Raw genomic sequence first — 18,163 nt, 5'->3', positions numbered from 1 at the left:
TGGATATCTCCGAGACCGCCTTCTGCCGCAGATTACCTCCCATCGGCCGGTACGCTCCCACAGAGTGGGTCTCCTCAGGGTGCCGTCAGCCAGACAGTGCCGGCTGGCGACCCCCAGGGGGAGGGCCTTCTCGGTGGGAGCTCCCACCCTCTGGAACGAACTACCCCCAGAGATCCGGGTGATCCCGGATCTCCCTTCCGCCGTGCCCTTAAGACATGGCTCTTCCAACAAGCGGGATTGGCCTAGGGGAATTTTTAGTGGGGTTTTAAGAATAATTTTAAATTGACACAGGCCACATCAAACATTTCATTTTAATTAGGTTTTAAAGTGGGTATTTTTATCTCTGTATCTGTTTTAACAGGCTGTCAGCCGCCCTGAGTCCGTAAGGAGAAGGGCGGGATAAAAATCCAAACAAATAAATAAACAAATAAATAAAATATTTGCTGTGCCAATTTTTCTGAGTCCAACAAATTTAATTTATGTTTTATTATGTCCATTTCTCTTTTAAAGTCTTCTTTTGCGGGTTCATTTGCAATTCTGATTCTAATTTTTCAAATTTTTCTTTTAGTATTACATACTGCTGTCTTTTCTGTTTAATTTTCTTTGCCACATATGTTATGGCTATGCCTTTAAAGTATGCTTTAGCTATATCCTATACATTTTGTAATGTTGTATCTTCTTTTTTGTTTTTGTTATAGAAAAACTCCATTTCTTTTGTTGCTAATTCTATAAATTATCTTTCTTTTAATATAGATTGATTCAAAGTCCATCTTGGTTTTTTTTTTGTATTCCTTTCCATATCACTTTTAAAGGGTTATGATCTGCCCATGTACCTGGTTCTATCTCAATTTCCTGAATATTCATCCTCAGTTCCAATGTCATCAAATCATATCGATTCCAGACCAGGATTTTGGCTATTTGAATAAAATGTATATTGTAATTTTCCTGGATTAATTTCCCTCCAAATGTCTTGTACTCCAATCTCTTCTATCATATTAAAAAAACTTCTTCCAGTTTTTCCTGTTTTACTGCTTTTATAATCTATTGTCCCATCTACAATCGCATTAAAATTTCCTACTAGACAAATATTTTGATACTCCAGTTCTATTATTTTTCTGTGTAGATTTTGATAACATTCTTCCTAGTTATTATTTGGTGCATAAATGACTATCAACATTATTTGTTTTTGATGTAGGGTAAATATATTTCTACCATCACAATTCTTCCATCTTCATCTGAATAGACCATTTTAGAGTCTATTGTCTCTTTAATATATACAGCAACACCTCTTTTTTTTGTTGCACTGATGCATGGGAAAGTTTCCCAATTTTTGAGTATTCTAAAAGCTTATGAAATTGTTTTTTTATATGTCTCTTGCAAGCAAATTATGTCTATGTTTAATTTCTGCAGTTTCCTAAAAAATTTACTTTTTTATGGGGAGTTTAGTCCATTTATGTTCACTGAAAAAATTCCGTTTTCTTTCTCCATTTCGGTTATTTATATTTAGATCTAGTGGATCTCGTGATCCTCTGTTCTCTAGTTGCTCCTTCACTTTCTTGCTCACATTTCTCTTTCTGTTCTCTTGATTGTGTAGCTGCTTCTCCAGATGTCTCTTCCATTTGTTTCTGTTCCTTTCTCTCCTCTTGTCGATGTTGCACTCCTTCCTCAAAATCCTCTGCTTTCCAGATTGAGTCCAGTCGGTATCTTGTACTATTCCAGTTGATTAAAATCCCTTCCATTAACCATCTAAAGTTTATGCCCTTTGCAATCAGCTTTGTCGTTAAAAAGTGGTAATCTCTTCGAGTATCTCTTACTCTCTTAGGTATCTGCTTTAAAACCACAATTTCTTTATTCTTATATTGTAATGGTTCCTCTCAAACTTTCCTCAATATTTTATCTCGTGTTGTTTTCTTTATGAATCTCACATGCACTTTTCTGGGTACTTTAAATCTCCTTGCATAGCTTGAATTCCTTCGAAATACTTCATCTATCTCCATTTGCATCTCTGTTCTATCAGCTTTCAAAGCCTCTGCCAAGAGTTCGATGATAACAACTGTTATATTTTCTTCTCTATCTTCAGGGATGTTTTGAAATCTTAAGTAGTGTTCCACTTTTTCCATTTCTAGGATTGCAACTGCTCCCTCAAGGTTTTGATTTGCTTGTTCTAATTTCTTATTTTCTTGCAATAGTATTTCCATTTTTTATTAATATCTTCTGATTTATTTTCTATTTTCTGAATTCTTTGTTCATTTTTAAGCAACATTTGATGATGTACTTCAAATTGTGTCTTTACATCCAAAATTTCTTCACTTAGTTTATCAAATTTACTTTTTATCTCTTCGTGATTTTTTTGCATTAATTCCTGAATTGATTTTAATGTAGTTTGCATATCATTTTGAGCAGTGCTTATTTTTTCATGCTGCAACATTGTTTCAATAGATCCCTGGGTTGTTGGACTAGGTGTTCCAACAGATGGTGCATTCATAAGTTTAGTAAGGTTTGGTGCATTCATTCTTCCAGCCATTATCTTACGCTTAAATCCAAACTGTGAAAGGAGCCAACTACTTTAGGCTAAGTCCAGTATCTCAGGGAGAGAAGACAGAATAATGCAAGCAAGAAGAAAAAGAAGAGGAAAAAGAAGTAAAAAAAGCAACTATCTTCGATTAAAATCCAATTAAAAGGAAAAAGGAAAAAAAAGAACAAGCCAACTACTTTAGGCCAAATCCAACTCCTCCAGTCAGGTCTCAGATGTAAAACCTTCGCTGTCTCCAAATAATTTCTGTTTAGTTATATCCAGAGTCAACAAATCTAGTTGTGGAAAGTCTTCTCATTTAAAAACTCACATCAAGGACCTTTGTTTAGGCCAGATGTTGTCTCAAGGTCACAGTCTTTCAAAAAAATTTTTTTTATTATTGTTTTATAGTGCTGTAGTATATTCTTCCACCACTAGATTTCCACATTTGCTGTTTAGTCAATGTGTAGTCAGAAAGTTATTGCAAAGTTTTCCTTTTAAAATTCTTTATAGGTTATTTACTCTTAGGATTGTAGCTAAGAAAAATTTTCCACCTCTTGCAAAACAGATAATTTTTTTTTAATCAATCTGAGTCCAATTTTAAAAGATTTTTTTGTATTCCTTAAGAGACCTTCCCCTTTGTACTTGCTCGCCACTTTTAACTTCTCCTCTAGTCCTTCTGGAGTCTTTGCTTTTTAGCTCTGCGTAGTCAGGGGATCAATGTTTTAATTATAATTCCAAAAGGAAAAGGAAAAAGGGCTGGCTCACCCAGTTTCAGCATGTTGTTGACAATCAGCTATTTGGCGGAGCGCCGTGGCTCCTCACTTTCCTTCTGGCTGGTGACGACTTGGGCTGCCTGGGCTAGCCCGGCAGCCTTTCCTCCATTCTTTCAGAGGGTTTCTTCAGTCTGCCTGGACGACCGCCATCTGGTCCGGGCTCCTGAATATCCCTCCTTCTTTGTTGCCTCTCCAGGGCAACTTTCCGACCCCTAGAGGTTGCTGGGCAGACCGAAATTGGGCTGGGAAGCCGGAGCCCCGGCTTCTTCCACCCGTCCCATCCCACTCCAAACCAGAAGTCTCTCAATGAATTTATTTTTGTTCACAAAGTTAAAATACAAACAAAAGGAAAAAATACAAGAAAAAAGCAAAACTAAACTAAACATGGAAAATGTTCATAAATAAACCCAACATATACACATAAAATGTCGCTCCTAGTTGAATACTGATAAATATATTTCAGCAATAATAGTTTCCCCCCCTTGTGAAACAGGCCCACAATGTTATGAACGTCTACAACTCTTGTTTATCCAACTAATTTGACCTGGCATCTATCTACTATATAAAAAAAACAGTTAAGAGGTAAACTCAACAACAAAGTTACATTGTAAAGTCCCCTGTTAACAATCTAATATTGAATTTAACTCCAGAAAGTTCGCAATAGCTTCCAATCTACCATGAATCACCATAATCATTAAATCTAATATGTCCAGGATCAAATATTCTCAATCCTTCTTAATGATAATACTTTTCCTTAAATATTTAACTGGGATCTTTCCCAACAATTGTATCTCATCCCTCAAGGTCATAAATCTCTGTTGTAAATATCTCCATAGCATTTGTTGTTCAAAGAATCTTCCTACAAGTTGAAATGCAGCATCTCTTGGCAATTGTTTTCTGATTGGATATAAGTCCATTATCCAATCTCCATCAATCTTCTTAAAATAATCCAGACCATCATTCAGCAATTCTGCCATCTCTAAATCTTTTGAACTCATGCCCCTTTCAGCCTTCTTCAACAAGCCTGCAATTCTGAAACCAGGCTCCAAACTTCAATCTGCCAGCAACAAATTAGATTCCAATCCATCCGATTGTAAGTCTGGTTTAACTACTGTTACTTACATCTGAGTGCCTCTTTGAGTTGATTTAAAACCGTTGTTAATCTGAGAAGTGCTTATGAATATTGTACCAAGGGTTGTCAGTCCTGTGCATGTTTCACATGGATGTGCATTCCACTGAATTATTCACAGATGTCAATACAATTGTAATTAAATCTAATAATTAAAGTCAACGTAGTCCAAAGGTGCAGAATATCTATTATGCTAGATGCTAGTTTTTTGTTGACTTTTGAATCTGTGACACTATGACCTCATTATTGTTTTAAAATAAAGTTTGTATGCATATTGTTTTAAAATAAAGTTTATGTGCATATTACTGCAATATATTAAAGCCTCATTTAAATTTCCTATTGTTTCCATAGGAATGGTTATCGCAGAGATGTTCCAAAGTTTACAAAACTGTGAAGTGATGCATAAAATGACAGAGAAATTTGATGAAGTAAGTTCTTCCTTTTCTAAGGCAGGAGAGCACAGTTTCATTCGTTTGAGGGACACATGGAAGAGGCATGTAGAAGGCTATAGTCAAATTGCTGAGAATCATTTTCAATCTGTAATTTTATTTTTAATTATTTTTAGGTAAGACTTCAATAGCAGAATAAATAAAAGTAGCAGCTTTGTAAAATCACTGTGATGGGTGCACTGTAGTTTACCTGATGAAATAAGTCTGGGAAATCTAGATTCCACCCTCTGTCACAGAAGGTCGCTGGATAATTTTGAACCAGTTACTCTGTCTCATGCTAATCTGTGCCACAGGATTGTTGTGGAAAAAAATAAACAGGGAAGCGTGTGCCATACATCTTTTGATTTGCTTCAAAAAAAAGGGCAAGATACCCATTAACATACAAAAGTTTAGGCACCCTAGTCAAATTATATGCTTCAGAGTACCTTATTTTGAGGCTGTGCCTTCACATAAATTGTAAGCATACATTCAGATTTGTAGATAATCTGGTGTCTAACTTTTCACTATCTAGAGATTTTTGTCACTCAGGAATTCACTGAACCATACTGTTTGACTAGGGCTACTTAAACTTTTCCGTGCAAACATATATATAACACATGCATAATAAATTGATGGATAGAAGATACTGCAAAATTCCCTGATCCTCAGCTTTCTGGATTTGCAGCTGGTAGCTATGGTAAAAGCGCCTTTGCACAATTATTGGGGTGTTGTGGCTAGCCCTTTCTTGAGCTTTTCAGATTTGGCAAAGCTTATTCATGACTTGGTTACCTTTTCTCTTAGTTACTACTGGGTCCTCTATATTGAGAAATGTCTGGGAAGTGCATTTGCCCTCACATCTTAGGGTTTAAAGCTAATGTTCAATGATTCTGAATGTTTTTATATAACAGTTCATTATGTGTGCTTCTTCATTAACAAAATTGATGGCAGCTTCACTCATGAAAAATGAAGATATATGTAAGGAGTTGCCAATACCTTGGAGGTGATAAGGAAATCCTTACTTGTACAGAAATGTCAACATACACAAAAACTGTTTGAACTTAGCTATGGATGTTTATAATTGTATTTAATTGTTATGAGAACATTGATGTTAAACGTCACTGCTTAAATTTTGCTTTGCCTTTATGTATTATAGGAAACAGGATTGCAATATAAAAGGTTTATGGCTTATCCCTGGATTTTGACTGTTACTTGGCCAGTGGATATGGTAAAGTAATTATTTCACATATACTCAACTTTTTTTTGCTGGAATTTATGTAGGAAAACCCACTAGGTTTCCTAGGCTGTATGCAAACTATATAGTGACAATAACCAAGATTGCTGCAAACTTTCACAAGATTCCAGGATCTTTTCTATATATAATAGAAAGGTTTGCACTTTCTAAAATACTAGTAGGAGTTCACTGGTTAGTCAGTTTTTATCATGTATTTCTAAATGTAATTCTTAAGAATGATTTTCTTTATGTTTCTCCATTAACTGAAAAGAATTACATTGCTTATTGCATCTTCTTCTCCTCTCTTGAACCAATTATTTTCATGAATGCTGGCAACATGTGGTCAGTTACTAACAAAATCAAGAAGATTTCTTTGATTTTACCTTGCTGTACTATTCATTCCACTTCAGATCCTCACAGTTTGGAGAGATGGGAAAGTTATGGAATGCTGGAGCTGAAATGCTTCTCAGAGCTAATTGTGAGGGTTGAGGGCACCTTCTAATACATACAACAACTTTCTCTCAAATAAAGTGGATAGTGGCAGTCTATCAAATAGACTACTGTTCCCAGGGATATGGGGCATACACCCAGTTGCTGTAGTGATATAAATCTCATATCTAACTACTCATTGGCAATGAGAAGTCAACTGTTTGTACAGTGATGGAAAAATTATTTGACCCCCCTGCTGATTTTCTACATTTGCCCACTGACAAAGAAATGATCAATCTATAATTTTAATGGTAGGTTTATTTTAACAATGAGAGAGAGAATAACAAAAAAATCCCAAAAAATGCATTTCAAAAAAGTTATAAATTGATTGGCATTTTAATGAATGAAGTAAGCATTTGATCCCCTATCAATCAGCAAGATTTTTGGCTCCCAGATGTCTTTTATACAGGTAAGGAGCTGAGATTAGGAGCACTCTCTTAAAGGGAGTGCTCCTAATCTCAGCTTGTTACCTGTATATAAGACACCTGTCCACAGAAGCAATCAATCAATCAGATTCCAAACTCTCCACCGTGGCCAAGACCAAAGAGCTGTCCAAGGATGTCAGGGACAAGATTGTAGACCTACACAAGACTGGAATGGGCTACAAGACCATCACCAAGCAGCTTAGTGAGAAGGTGACACCAGTTGGTGCGATTATTCACAAATGGAAGAAACACAAAATAACTTGTTAGTCTCCCTCAGTCTGGGGCTCCATGCAAGATCTCACCTCGTGGAGTTTCAGTGATCATGAGAACGGTGAGGAATCAGCCCAGAACTACACGGGAGGATCTTGTCAATGATCTCAAGGCAGCTGGGAACATAGTCACCAAGAAAACAATTGGTAACACACTATGCGGTGAAGGACTGAAATCCTGCAGCGCCCACACAAGGTCCCCCTGCTCAAGAAACCACATGTACAGGCCCGTCTGAAGTTTGCCAATGAACATCTGAATGATTCAGAGGAGAACTGGATGAAAGTGTTGTGGTCAGATGAGACCAAAATCGAGCTCTTTGGCATCAACTCAATTTGTCGTGTTTGGAGGATGAGGAATGCTGCCTATGACCCCAAGAACACCATCCCCACCGTCAAACATGGAGGTGGAAACATTATGCTTTGCAGGTGTTCTTCTGCTAAGGGGACAGGACAACTTCACTGCATCAAAGATACAATGGACAGAGCCATGTACCATCAAATCTTGGGTGAGAACCTCCTTCACTCAGCCAGGACATTGAAAATGGTCGTAGATGGGTATTCCAGCATGGCAATGACCCGAAACACACGGCCAAGGCAACAAAGGAGTGGCTCAGGAAGAAGCACATTAACGTCCTGGAGTGGCGTAGCCAGTCTCCAGACCTTAATCCCATAGAAAATCTGTGGAGGGAGCTGAAGGCTGCCAAACGTCAGCCTCGAAACCTTAATGACTTGGAGAGGATCTGCAAAGAGGAGTGGGACAAAATCCCTCCTGCGATGCGTGCAAACCTGGTGGCCAACTACAAGAAATGTCTGACCTTTGTGATTGCCAACAAGGATTTTTCCACCAAGTACTAAGTTATGTTTTGCAAAGGGGTCAAATATTTATTTCACTCATTAAAATATAAATTAATTTATAACTTTTTTGAAAAGTGTTTTTCTGGATTTTTTGTTGTTATTCTGTCTCTCACTGTTAAAATAAACCTACCATTAAAATTATAGACTGATCATTTCTTTGTCAGTGGACAAACATACAAAATCAGCAGGGGATCAAATAATTTCTCCCCTCATTGTATTACTTCTTTCTCATTTGCAGTTTAAGCTTAATCTTATAACTCATCTAGGCATGAGTGTGAATCTTCTGCTAATTGAAGCTAAGGATCTAAGTTCTGAAGTATAAGGAGATCTTCGTTACTGCTGAGTATTGATTGGTAAGCTTGAATTGATTGATAGAGCTGGGTTTAACATTACAGTTATGGCTTACGCTGGCTACCACTGTGATTTCAAGGAAGAACTGTATGCTATGTATAGTGACAATTTTGCATGTTATTAAAAGCCTTTAGCAAGTCCAACTAGGAGAATCATCTAAAATTCAGTGCCTATAAAATTTCAGCCCCATCAGACTGAATACAGTTGCTTCCATGTGTGATTCCAGATGTCAAAGCCCTGTGTAAACTTCCATGTCAACGCATTGTCCTCTGCAGTATTCCTGGATGCCTTGGATTCTCTTCCATCAAACTGAACAGCTTTGTATCAAATGTTCTCAGATCTTTACATTTCTTGCAGGGTAATGAAGACTATCCACTCATCAAAACAGGGTCCTATTGGAAGAGGTTCAAAACTAATTTTTGTGAATTCACTGCAGTACTAGTCCAACAATGTCAGTGCAGCATTTTGTATGACAACTATTTGATGGACACAATCATCTCTCTTCTTACGGGTTTGGCAGATTCCATGGTCAGAGCGTTCAGGCATACCAGTACTTTAGCAGGTATGGAAAACAGTATGCACTATTACTGCTTAGTAGTTGGAAGTTTGATACCCTGCACTGTTGAAATGGTCAAAACATAGGGATTGTTGATAAAGTTAGAGTAAAAAAACCCAACTCTGGTGGCAGGTACATAGCAGTCTGAAAAGAATTCATCCTGTTGGTGATCCTCCAACAGGAGCATTGCAGAACTTTGTAAATCTGCTTTTCCTTATGGAACTTTATGCAATTCAAAAATGAAGGAATGTAGTGCTAATACGGAAAATGTTATCATCCTTGAGTTATGGAAGATATGGAAAATTATCTAATTTTCAACCAAAAGATTTTTCTAAAATTTGTAATTGCTGACTCTTAGCAGAGCTACCATTGAATAAGAAGCATTGTTGTGCCTTTTAATACTGGAAGTATGGGAAACTGCTGGCCTATTCAAAACATTCTCTTTGCAAGTGGTTACCCACTGATTCAAACGCTGGGGTAGTCTCCCATCTATTATTTGCTATTATAGAGGAATGATCCTGTTGAACTCAGATTCCATCTGTTTGCAGATTGGAGCAACTACCTAGTGATACATAAAGGATAATGTTACTGATGAAACAATAGGTGCTGTCCATACAAAGAGCTAAAGTAGAAATATAGATAGTCAAGATTACTGTGACATGGAAATATTTATCCTTGCTCTTTCAGCCATTTTTTGTCTTGGAGTTTATAGTAAGAAAGCCATATCTTCAAACTACACATCCAAACTCTTTCTGATTTTCTCTCTCTCTCAAATAGCCTTCAGACTAATGGAAGATCTCATATTGCCTAAAAGTGCTATAATCTCAGGTTTAGCCTGAGCTTTAGCTATGACTCATTGCCGTTTTTGATCCTGAAATCTCAGAATGGATATCAAAAAATTCAGAGTTAGAAAATGTGGCCAGTTGGAATGCTTCACATCCTAGTTTCTGGAGAATTGAGTTGCATATTTCTGGTATTATTCCAACCAGTGTGTTAATGTCTCTTGGCATCTTTAACTCCAGAGGTTTATGCCTGTGTATTTTATTCCAGAGAGAATTAAGTTAAGACAGGTGGCTCAGACTATGAGCCTCAGCTTTATGGGTCATGAATGCACCCTCTAGAAGACAATTTTTTAGAAAATATACTAAGCCAAATACTTAATTAGGAGGTACTTTCCTGTACTTTCATATTAAAAAAAGGCTGTTGGATTTGCTAACAGCCTGTTGTGGTCCTTAGGCTGACTGAGTATTTTCACATTCTGTAGATAAAGCTGAATGGTAGATAAGAAAAAAAAAGCTGAAGGAGTTGTCAGAAATGACACAAAATGTCAATCTAAGATGATGGATCATATGATGGAAAATTTGTTCTGGAACTACTGAAAACTATAAAAAAGACATTCAAAGTAAATATATATTAAATTAATAACTTAAAGTTAAAATAACCAGCACGATTATGGGGACCCAAGTCTTATGTTGGAAAGAGCTTGGCAATCAATCCTAATATCATCAATTGAGGAGTGGAAAAAGAGGTTACGGACTATTAAGCTTATAAATAGAATGACTAGTTATATCCTGCCGTGGGAATGACATATCAAATGAATACAGAAAAATTTAAAACATGGATTATAATTTAATTTTTTATGTTTTTAATTTTATTAAACATTACTTTGGTGTTCATGGTTATGGATTAATTATCAAAATCGGTATAGATCAGATGAAATGACAATTTTCAATATCTTTTAATATGAGATAAGTCTATAAAAATATCCACTGAAATATCACTAAGAATGGCTGGATAGTGTATTTTATTTTTTAATGATATAGAATTTTAAATACCTGCCTCCAGAAGTTGTGAATGCTCCAACACTGGAAGTTTTTAAGAAGAGACTGGACAGCCATTTGTCTGAAATGGTATAGGGTTTCCTGCCTGAGCAGGGGGTTGGACTAGATGACCTCCAAGGTTCCTTCCAACATTATCATCATCATCATCATGATCATCATCATCTAAAAAATTAATACAAAACAAAATTTGCTCAGAAGTAATAAAAAGATTAGTACAATATATAATAATTTAATAATGAATGATTATTGTAATAATTTTTAAAATGAGTCCTTATATGTTATAAATACAACTATGGGGAAAAAATAAAAATAGGTTCTAACAATTTTTATGACATGCTTTGCTGTAGCATTACAATTATTATTAAACAATAATATAATAATAATTTAAAAACAATTTTAAATATTGAAAATGTTTCCTAATTTTTGTACGTTTGGTATACTGGCTAAGGCATTAGGTTAAAAAGCAGGAGACCCTGAGACCTAGTCCCACTTTAGGCACAAAGCCAAATTGGTGACCTGGGCCAGTCACTGTCTCTCAGCCCTAGAAAGGAGGCAATGATAAACCTGAAAAATCTTGCCAAGAAAACTGCACAGACTAGTCTAGGCAATCTCCAAAAAGCAATGCTGGCTTAAGGCAGAAAAAAAAATAATGTTTTTTGGAAACTACTTTGAAAATGGGTTTTTTTTTTGCTAGAATGTTATGGGTGACAAGTGACAAGTTCTTAAATAATTTGATACACAGATGCATACACACATACACTTGCAAGATTTTTTGCAGCTAAAAAAGTAGTGTCAAGGTTCTGTTGGAAAAAAAATAATTCAGTGATAGGCATAAACTATAGTCACGTTTCTGGTGCTCACAGCTAAAGTAAGCTATTCCTGAGCTTTCCTTACTTTTTTGTTGTAGATTTCTAAATTCGTAATGTTGAGATTCTAGACTTGATTTTGGTATTGTATTTGTTTTTGTTTCCAGCTATGAAGCTTCTTTCAGCGCTTGTAAATCTAAATCTAAATCTAGAAGTAAGTAAGGATAACCTGGAAAGATTATATGAGGTGGAAAAGAAGAGAATCATGGGAAAGAAAACCAATTCTAGACTGGACCAGCTTGAGAGAAAAAAGAGAGAGGTGGGGCAATGCTTCAAGGGGAGATAAAATGTAATTCATGAACCCGAGACGATGGTACTAAATTTGCCATTCAGTGCCATTAGCATTTAAACCTGTGACTGGGATTTGCATAGCACAGTCATCCCTGGTTACAAAGCTGCCATTTATTGGAGAATTATGCTCTCATATGATGCTATAAGAGCTGCAGAATGGTTAGGGGTGCAGGTGTTAAGATCTATATGGCACTGAGCCATTACATCTGAAATTAGTATCTACTGAGAGAATTTGTGACCTTTTCCCCTTTTCCATACTATAAAATAGCAAGTATAGCTTGTTAAAAGGAAAAAGAAGTTACTTTCTGCTCTAGATAACTGTCCAGGGAGGAAATATTGAACAACATGATAACTATAAGAGCTTCTTCAAAGTTTCCTGATTTTTTATATACTGCTTTCCTAACAAAGTCTATTGCAACTTTTCCTGGCCTGATAATGTCTAGGAGGTGTGTTGGAGTAAATTCCTGTTATCCTCAGCTAATCTAACTAATGTTGATGGAAATTGTAGTCCATTATATCCAGATTACTATATGCCTGCTCTGTTGGTATCAGCAAATTGAATGTAGCCCAGCAGGTGGGGCTCACGGGAGAATGGAAGGAAGGATAAAAAAAATTGCCCTAAGAGAGTATCTGCTTTAAACATAGCTTCCACAATTCTACTTAGATTCTGCCAAATTGTAATTTTTAAGGTGACAGAAAATGAACATGTGAAAAACTAGTAATGCATTAATTTAATATAAATTTACATTAATTTAATGTAAACTAAATTAAACATAATGAACTAATTTAATGTAATTACAATGAACTCAAACCTCATTTTTATCCTGATTTTATTTTATTTATTTAGAAAATTTATATTACCTACTCGCATATGAGGACTCTAGGCGGCTTACACAGATATAAAAACACTCCATAAAAAAAAATAAAAATAACAAGAAAATAATAATAAAATAATAATCCCCCCCCCACCCCGGCGACAACACATTCAAACTAACCATTTAATGGGCTCTATCCCGCTCTGGGTTCCCCAGACCCGTTAGCAGAACCAGGTCTTCAGCGCCTTCCGGAAGAGAGTTAGAGTGGGGGCCAGTCTAATCTCTGGGGGAATGATGTTCCAAAGAGAGGGAGCCTCCACGGAGAAGGCCCTTCTTCTGGATCCCACCAGATATATCTCCTTAGGGGATGGGACATGCAACATTCCTTGCCTCCCCACTCTAGTGGATTGGGTAGATGTGACTGTCAAGAGACAGTCCCTCAGATAACCTAGTCCCAAGCCATGAAGGGCTTTAAAGGTGACGATCAGCAACTTGAATTGCACCCGGAAGCAAATCGAGAACCAATGCAACTCCCACAGGAGAGGTGTCACATGTGCACACTAAGATCTGCACAAAACCATGTGGGCTGCTGCATTTTGCACCAACTGGAGCTTCTGAATGCTCTTCAGGGACAGCCCCATGTAGAGCTCATTGCAATAGTCAAGACGGGAGGTGACTAAGGCATGAGTGACCGTGAGTAGGGATTGTTGGTCCAGGAAAGGCGTAACTGACGCACAATCCACAGTTGCGCAAAGGCCCTCCTGGCCATGACTGCCACCTGCTCTTTGAGCAGGAGTCGCAAGTTCAAGAGTACCCCCACAGGTTCTGTTTGGGGCAGTGCCACCCCATCCAAACCAAAGGTGGCAATTCTTCAAGGGCCAATGAACTCCAAACCCAGAGGCACTCAATCTTGCCAGGGTTCTCTTTCAACCCGTTGCTCCCCATCCAGCTCCTAATAGTCTCCAGGCACTGCGAGAGGGAGGTCACAACATTGCTTAACTCATCACAGGCTGAGACATACAGCTGAATATCATCAGCATATTGATGATATATCAGTCCATGGTGACGGATGATCTCACCTAGCTGCTTCATGTAGATGTTGAATAGGAGCAGAGAGAGTACCGAGCCCTGCGGGACTCCGCAAAGCAGTGGGTGAGGGCTGAATCTCTTACCTCCTATTAACACCAACTGAGAGTGGCCACAGAGGAAGGAAGTGAACCAGAATAGCACAAGATCCCCCACTCCCAACCCCTGAAGCTGCTTCAGAAGGATACCATGGTCAATGGTATCGCAAGCCGCTGAGAGGTCAAATAGAGCAAGGATGGATGCACTACCTCCATCCCACTGCCACCAGAGATCATCAAAAAGTGCGACGAATGCCATTTCTTTGCCATACCGAGGCCTGAATCCTGACTGGTAGGGGTCTAGATAATCTATTTCATCCAGGAACCTCTGGGGCTGCCACCTTCTCAACAACCTTCCCCCAAAAGGGAAGATTGGAGACAAGTCAGAAATTATCCAACAGGGTGAAATCCAGTGATGGCTTCTTGAGAAGAGGTTGGACCACAGCCTCGTTAAAGTGGGGCACTACCCCTTCCTATAATCACTGCCAGAGTCCACCCACCTGTCACCTTGTGGGAAGCTTTCACTAGCCAGGAGGAACATGGATCTAAAACACAGGTGCTTACGGGCATAATCCCTAGGGTCCTGTCCGCTTCCTCAGGAGCAACAGGGTCAAACCATTCCCAGATAACAGGGCAAGAACCTGCCTCAGGGCCCTCTACCAGACCACCAACCACTCCGGCATCTAACTGGGAACGAAGTCGAGTGATTTTGTCTTCCAGAAAATCTGCAAATTCCTCAGAGCACCCCTTCAGGTGGACCTCAGTCTCCTCCTTCCCCAGGAGGTGATGGCTCATCTTAAAGAGGGTTATTAGTCAATTATCTGCAGATGCAATTAGTGCAGAGAAGTACATTATTTGCACTTCGCTGCACGGATCACCACAAGGTAGGCTTTAATAGCAGCTCTTACCCGTGTTTGATCAAATTCATCCCTTGTCTTTCGCCAGCGGCGCTCTAGACGTCTCTTCATCCATTTCATCCCTCTCAGTCCCTCTGTATACCATGGAGGGTAGAGAGGTCTGTGGGTGAGGAGAGGTGCAATCCTATCCAGAGCCTCAGTCACCTTCCCATTCCAAACGGTGACTAAGAGCTCAGCTGGACTGCACAGCAGATCTGCAGTTATAATGCCCAGTTTCTTCTGGAACCTATCTGGGTCCATTAATTGCCAGGGGCGGACCGATCTAATAGGTCCTGCCTCCCTGTGGGGGGATACAGCTCTCAAGAAACTCATTGCCACCAGACTGACCATGACAGGGGACCAAAGACAAGTCCACCAATTCCAGATCACATAGGCACTGCTCCGACAAGAACACCAAATTGGGTGTGTGACCACTATTCCTAGTGGGGAACTCCACTGCTAGCCCTGCGGTGAGGCTCAGGAGCCCGGGTAGGGAAGCTGCTACGTAGCAGGGAGGCTGGTATAGCAGCACCAATCCCACCTGACCCCTTGAGCCCAACCTAAGAAAAAGGGCACTTGTGGAGCCATGCCCCTGGAGGCTGCCAGAGATTCTTTGATAACAACAGCCACACCCCCTCCCTGGCCCTGAGTTCTAGGCTGGTGCTATGCTCGATAACCTCCTGGGCACATTTCGAAGAGGGGAACACCTCCCTCTGGGCCCAGCCAGGTCTCGGTTAGTCTTATTGCAGGCTGATCTGACATTTAAAAGCAGCAGTCTAAGACCAGGGTCACCACCGATCTGCTGACAGGTAAATGAGGTGAGTGCAAGAGGGCAAAACAAGAAACTGGTTCTAAACACCAAGGTCACATTCCCCGTGAATGCTCCCCCCTTGCCTCCCGTATCTCCCATTACTGGACACCACTGAAATAGATCGCCCTCTTCTGCCTTCCCTACAAACCATTCAATCTCTCACACTTTTCCTTTAAAAAGGGGAACCTCCTCCAACTGACAAACAGTCAGGGGCAAGGTGAGCCCAACAGGCACTATAGCACTTGCTCTTGCTCTTGCTCTCAGCGCCCTCAAACTCACACCACCCTTTCCTCACTGATGCAGAGGGGTCACCTCCAGCAACCCCTTATCCCCCAACATACAATAAATTCACTCAGTGCACAAACAGCACCCTACCCAGTGCTCTCACCCACCAAGCAGGGAGCCACTCCTCCCTCCCCCAGCTCACACCCAGGGGAGGGGAACCAACACAACTCACCTGACTCTCAGCCAACTTTCCCCCTTCACCCCCAAAGTTCACCAAACAGCCTTCCAAGGCCAGATTACAAAACATTCTAAAGAATGCACGAAGTAGTCAGAGGAGCAGCCAAATGGCTACACTAAATATTGTTGCAGCTTTTGCAGTCCTCGGGTGCCTCCAAAAGTTCTAACGGATATTACCACATTTTGGGAGTGTAGCCACTGATGATATCCTTTGAAGTGAAAGTGTGGCCTGAAACAAACCACTGGATTAAAGCCTTTCCTGTGTGGGACCCTCCCCCCGCCCCCAATTCTTCTCATTTCAGTATGAACAGAAATCTCTGGAAGTGGAAAATATGATGAATGCGATTTTTAAGGGGACCTTTTTGCCACGCTATCGGTAAGAATGTTTATTTGTTTCCAAGGAGTCTAATTTATTAAGGATAGATTGACCGAGGAGTTTATTTACCTGTAATCATTTGAAGTTGCAATATAAAGTTAACAATATTCAAGCATTAGGATAAATTGTATTAAGAGGTACAAGACATCACATTGGACATGATTTCAGCTTGCATTCACCTGATCCTTATGCAGTTGAGAAATTTGGTAAAAAGAGCTTTCTGTAGCCTTCAGGTATTATATTGAAATACAGTGTCTGAACAAGACTATAGTGTCTGCAAATTTGACTGGTTTCATCAGGTAAAATATTTAGAGTACTTCATATAGTTTTAAAATGTCCTTTTAATAAAGTTTATTTATAGCAGATGATACCAATACAGAGTATGCATGAATGTTTGAACTAGCTCATGGAAGATGACAAATGTTTTTTCCATTTTTTAAGTGATATTATTCCAGATATTCGGGCTATTTGCATTGAAGAAATGGGCATCTGGATGAGAATTTATCCTGATACATTCCTAAATGATAGTTACTTGAAATATCTTGGCTGGATGCTGTATGATAAAGTGAGTTCTTTTCTTAACAACTGGAAAAAAAATATCAGTCTCCCTTTTCAAAGATTAAGTGCCAAAAGTTAATGTTTTCGTTCATACATGCTTACATGATAATCTTCCATTGAACAACAAAAATACATTTGAAGAGTAGGGTTAAAGACAACACACTTAATGTTGTTCTGATTTTTCCTTTTTCCAGTTTAGAAAACCAAATAGTAAAGCAATATAAATTTAAACCCAAACTGTTGCTGAAGGAATTGTCTAGTTTTATTACATGACTGGCATTATGATTGTTTTTAGGTTGGAGCACTGCTGCTAAAATCAGAAGGGCATCAATTAGAATAGTCCATTTCAAATTCAAAGTATTCCAAATTCAGAATATTTTATACACTTCCATGATTTACTCTTGAGACAGATTGCATGTCCAGGAAATCAAGTACAAGGAAAAATAGGCCAATACTGCAAATGCCAAAAAAAAATTGAGAATCCAAAGGCTATCAGAGTGACAGTATCCCTGCTATACCAAACTTAATGACACTTATATAGATACATTCCTATATCTTGGCTAAGATAATATCCCCAAGCCATACATGTCCATGCACTAAAAAAGCTACCCAGAAAAATACACATATCTCAGTTTGTTCCAGGCTACCTCCTAAATTATAGGCAAAGAATCAAAAACAAAGCAGTATGGTGAAATCTTTTCTCTTTGGTGTGAACAGGTTTTGCTATCAAAAGATTGACACCTACTGACACCTACTGATTGCCTACTGAGTAATGTTGATCCTTTATAATTTCACCTGGGCCTGTAATTCTCACTCCATTTTTCTTTTCCTCAAAGCATCCTGAGGTACGACTGAAGTGCCTTCAGGCACTACAGGGAATATATAGTGAAAAAGAGGTTGTTTGTAAAATGGATCTATTCACTAGTAGGTTCAAGGTAAGTTGAAATCAGCATTTCCCAATATGAACTTGTTGATATTTTAGGAGTGATTGTTTTTAGAACCAAACTAGACTCACTACAGGCCCTCAGATTTGGGGGGAAAATTAGAAACACAAATCCTTTCATTGTGAGTGTTCAGTATGATTTTTTTCTAATGCACAAGC

At 38.7% G+C, this 18,163-nt stretch overlaps 1 protein-coding gene across 1 annotated transcript in view; it reads left to right on the top strand.

Moving 5' to 3' along the window:
* Nucleotides 1–18,163, top strand: part of LOC107284250 (cohesin subunit SA-2) — a 109,554-nt gene that overhangs the window by 34,865 nt on the left and 56,526 nt on the right. The window contains exons 7-13 of the mRNA XM_015812276.1: nucleotides 4,769–4,845; nucleotides 5,999–6,070; nucleotides 8,823–9,027; nucleotides 11,836–11,987; nucleotides 16,430–16,503; nucleotides 16,945–17,068; nucleotides 17,898–17,996. Of these exons, the coding sequence (XP_015667762.1) occupies nucleotides 4,769–4,845; nucleotides 5,999–6,070; nucleotides 8,823–9,027; nucleotides 11,836–11,987; nucleotides 16,430–16,503; nucleotides 16,945–17,068; nucleotides 17,898–17,996 (803 nt within the window). The remainder of the gene's footprint in view (nucleotides 1–4,768; nucleotides 4,846–5,998; nucleotides 6,071–8,822; nucleotides 9,028–11,835; nucleotides 11,988–16,429; nucleotides 16,504–16,944; nucleotides 17,069–17,897; nucleotides 17,997–18,163) is intronic.

The sequence above is a fragment of the Protobothrops mucrosquamatus genome, unplaced genomic scaffold, assembly GCF_001527695.2.
Source record: "Protobothrops mucrosquamatus isolate PMUCROS unplaced genomic scaffold, P.Mucros_1.0 scaffold77, whole genome shotgun sequence".
NCBI lineage: Eukaryota > Metazoa > Chordata > Lepidosauria > Squamata > Viperidae > Protobothrops > Protobothrops mucrosquamatus.
The sequence above is the reverse complement of the archived record's forward strand: the minus strand, read 5'-3'. Positions and strand labels throughout refer to the sequence as shown.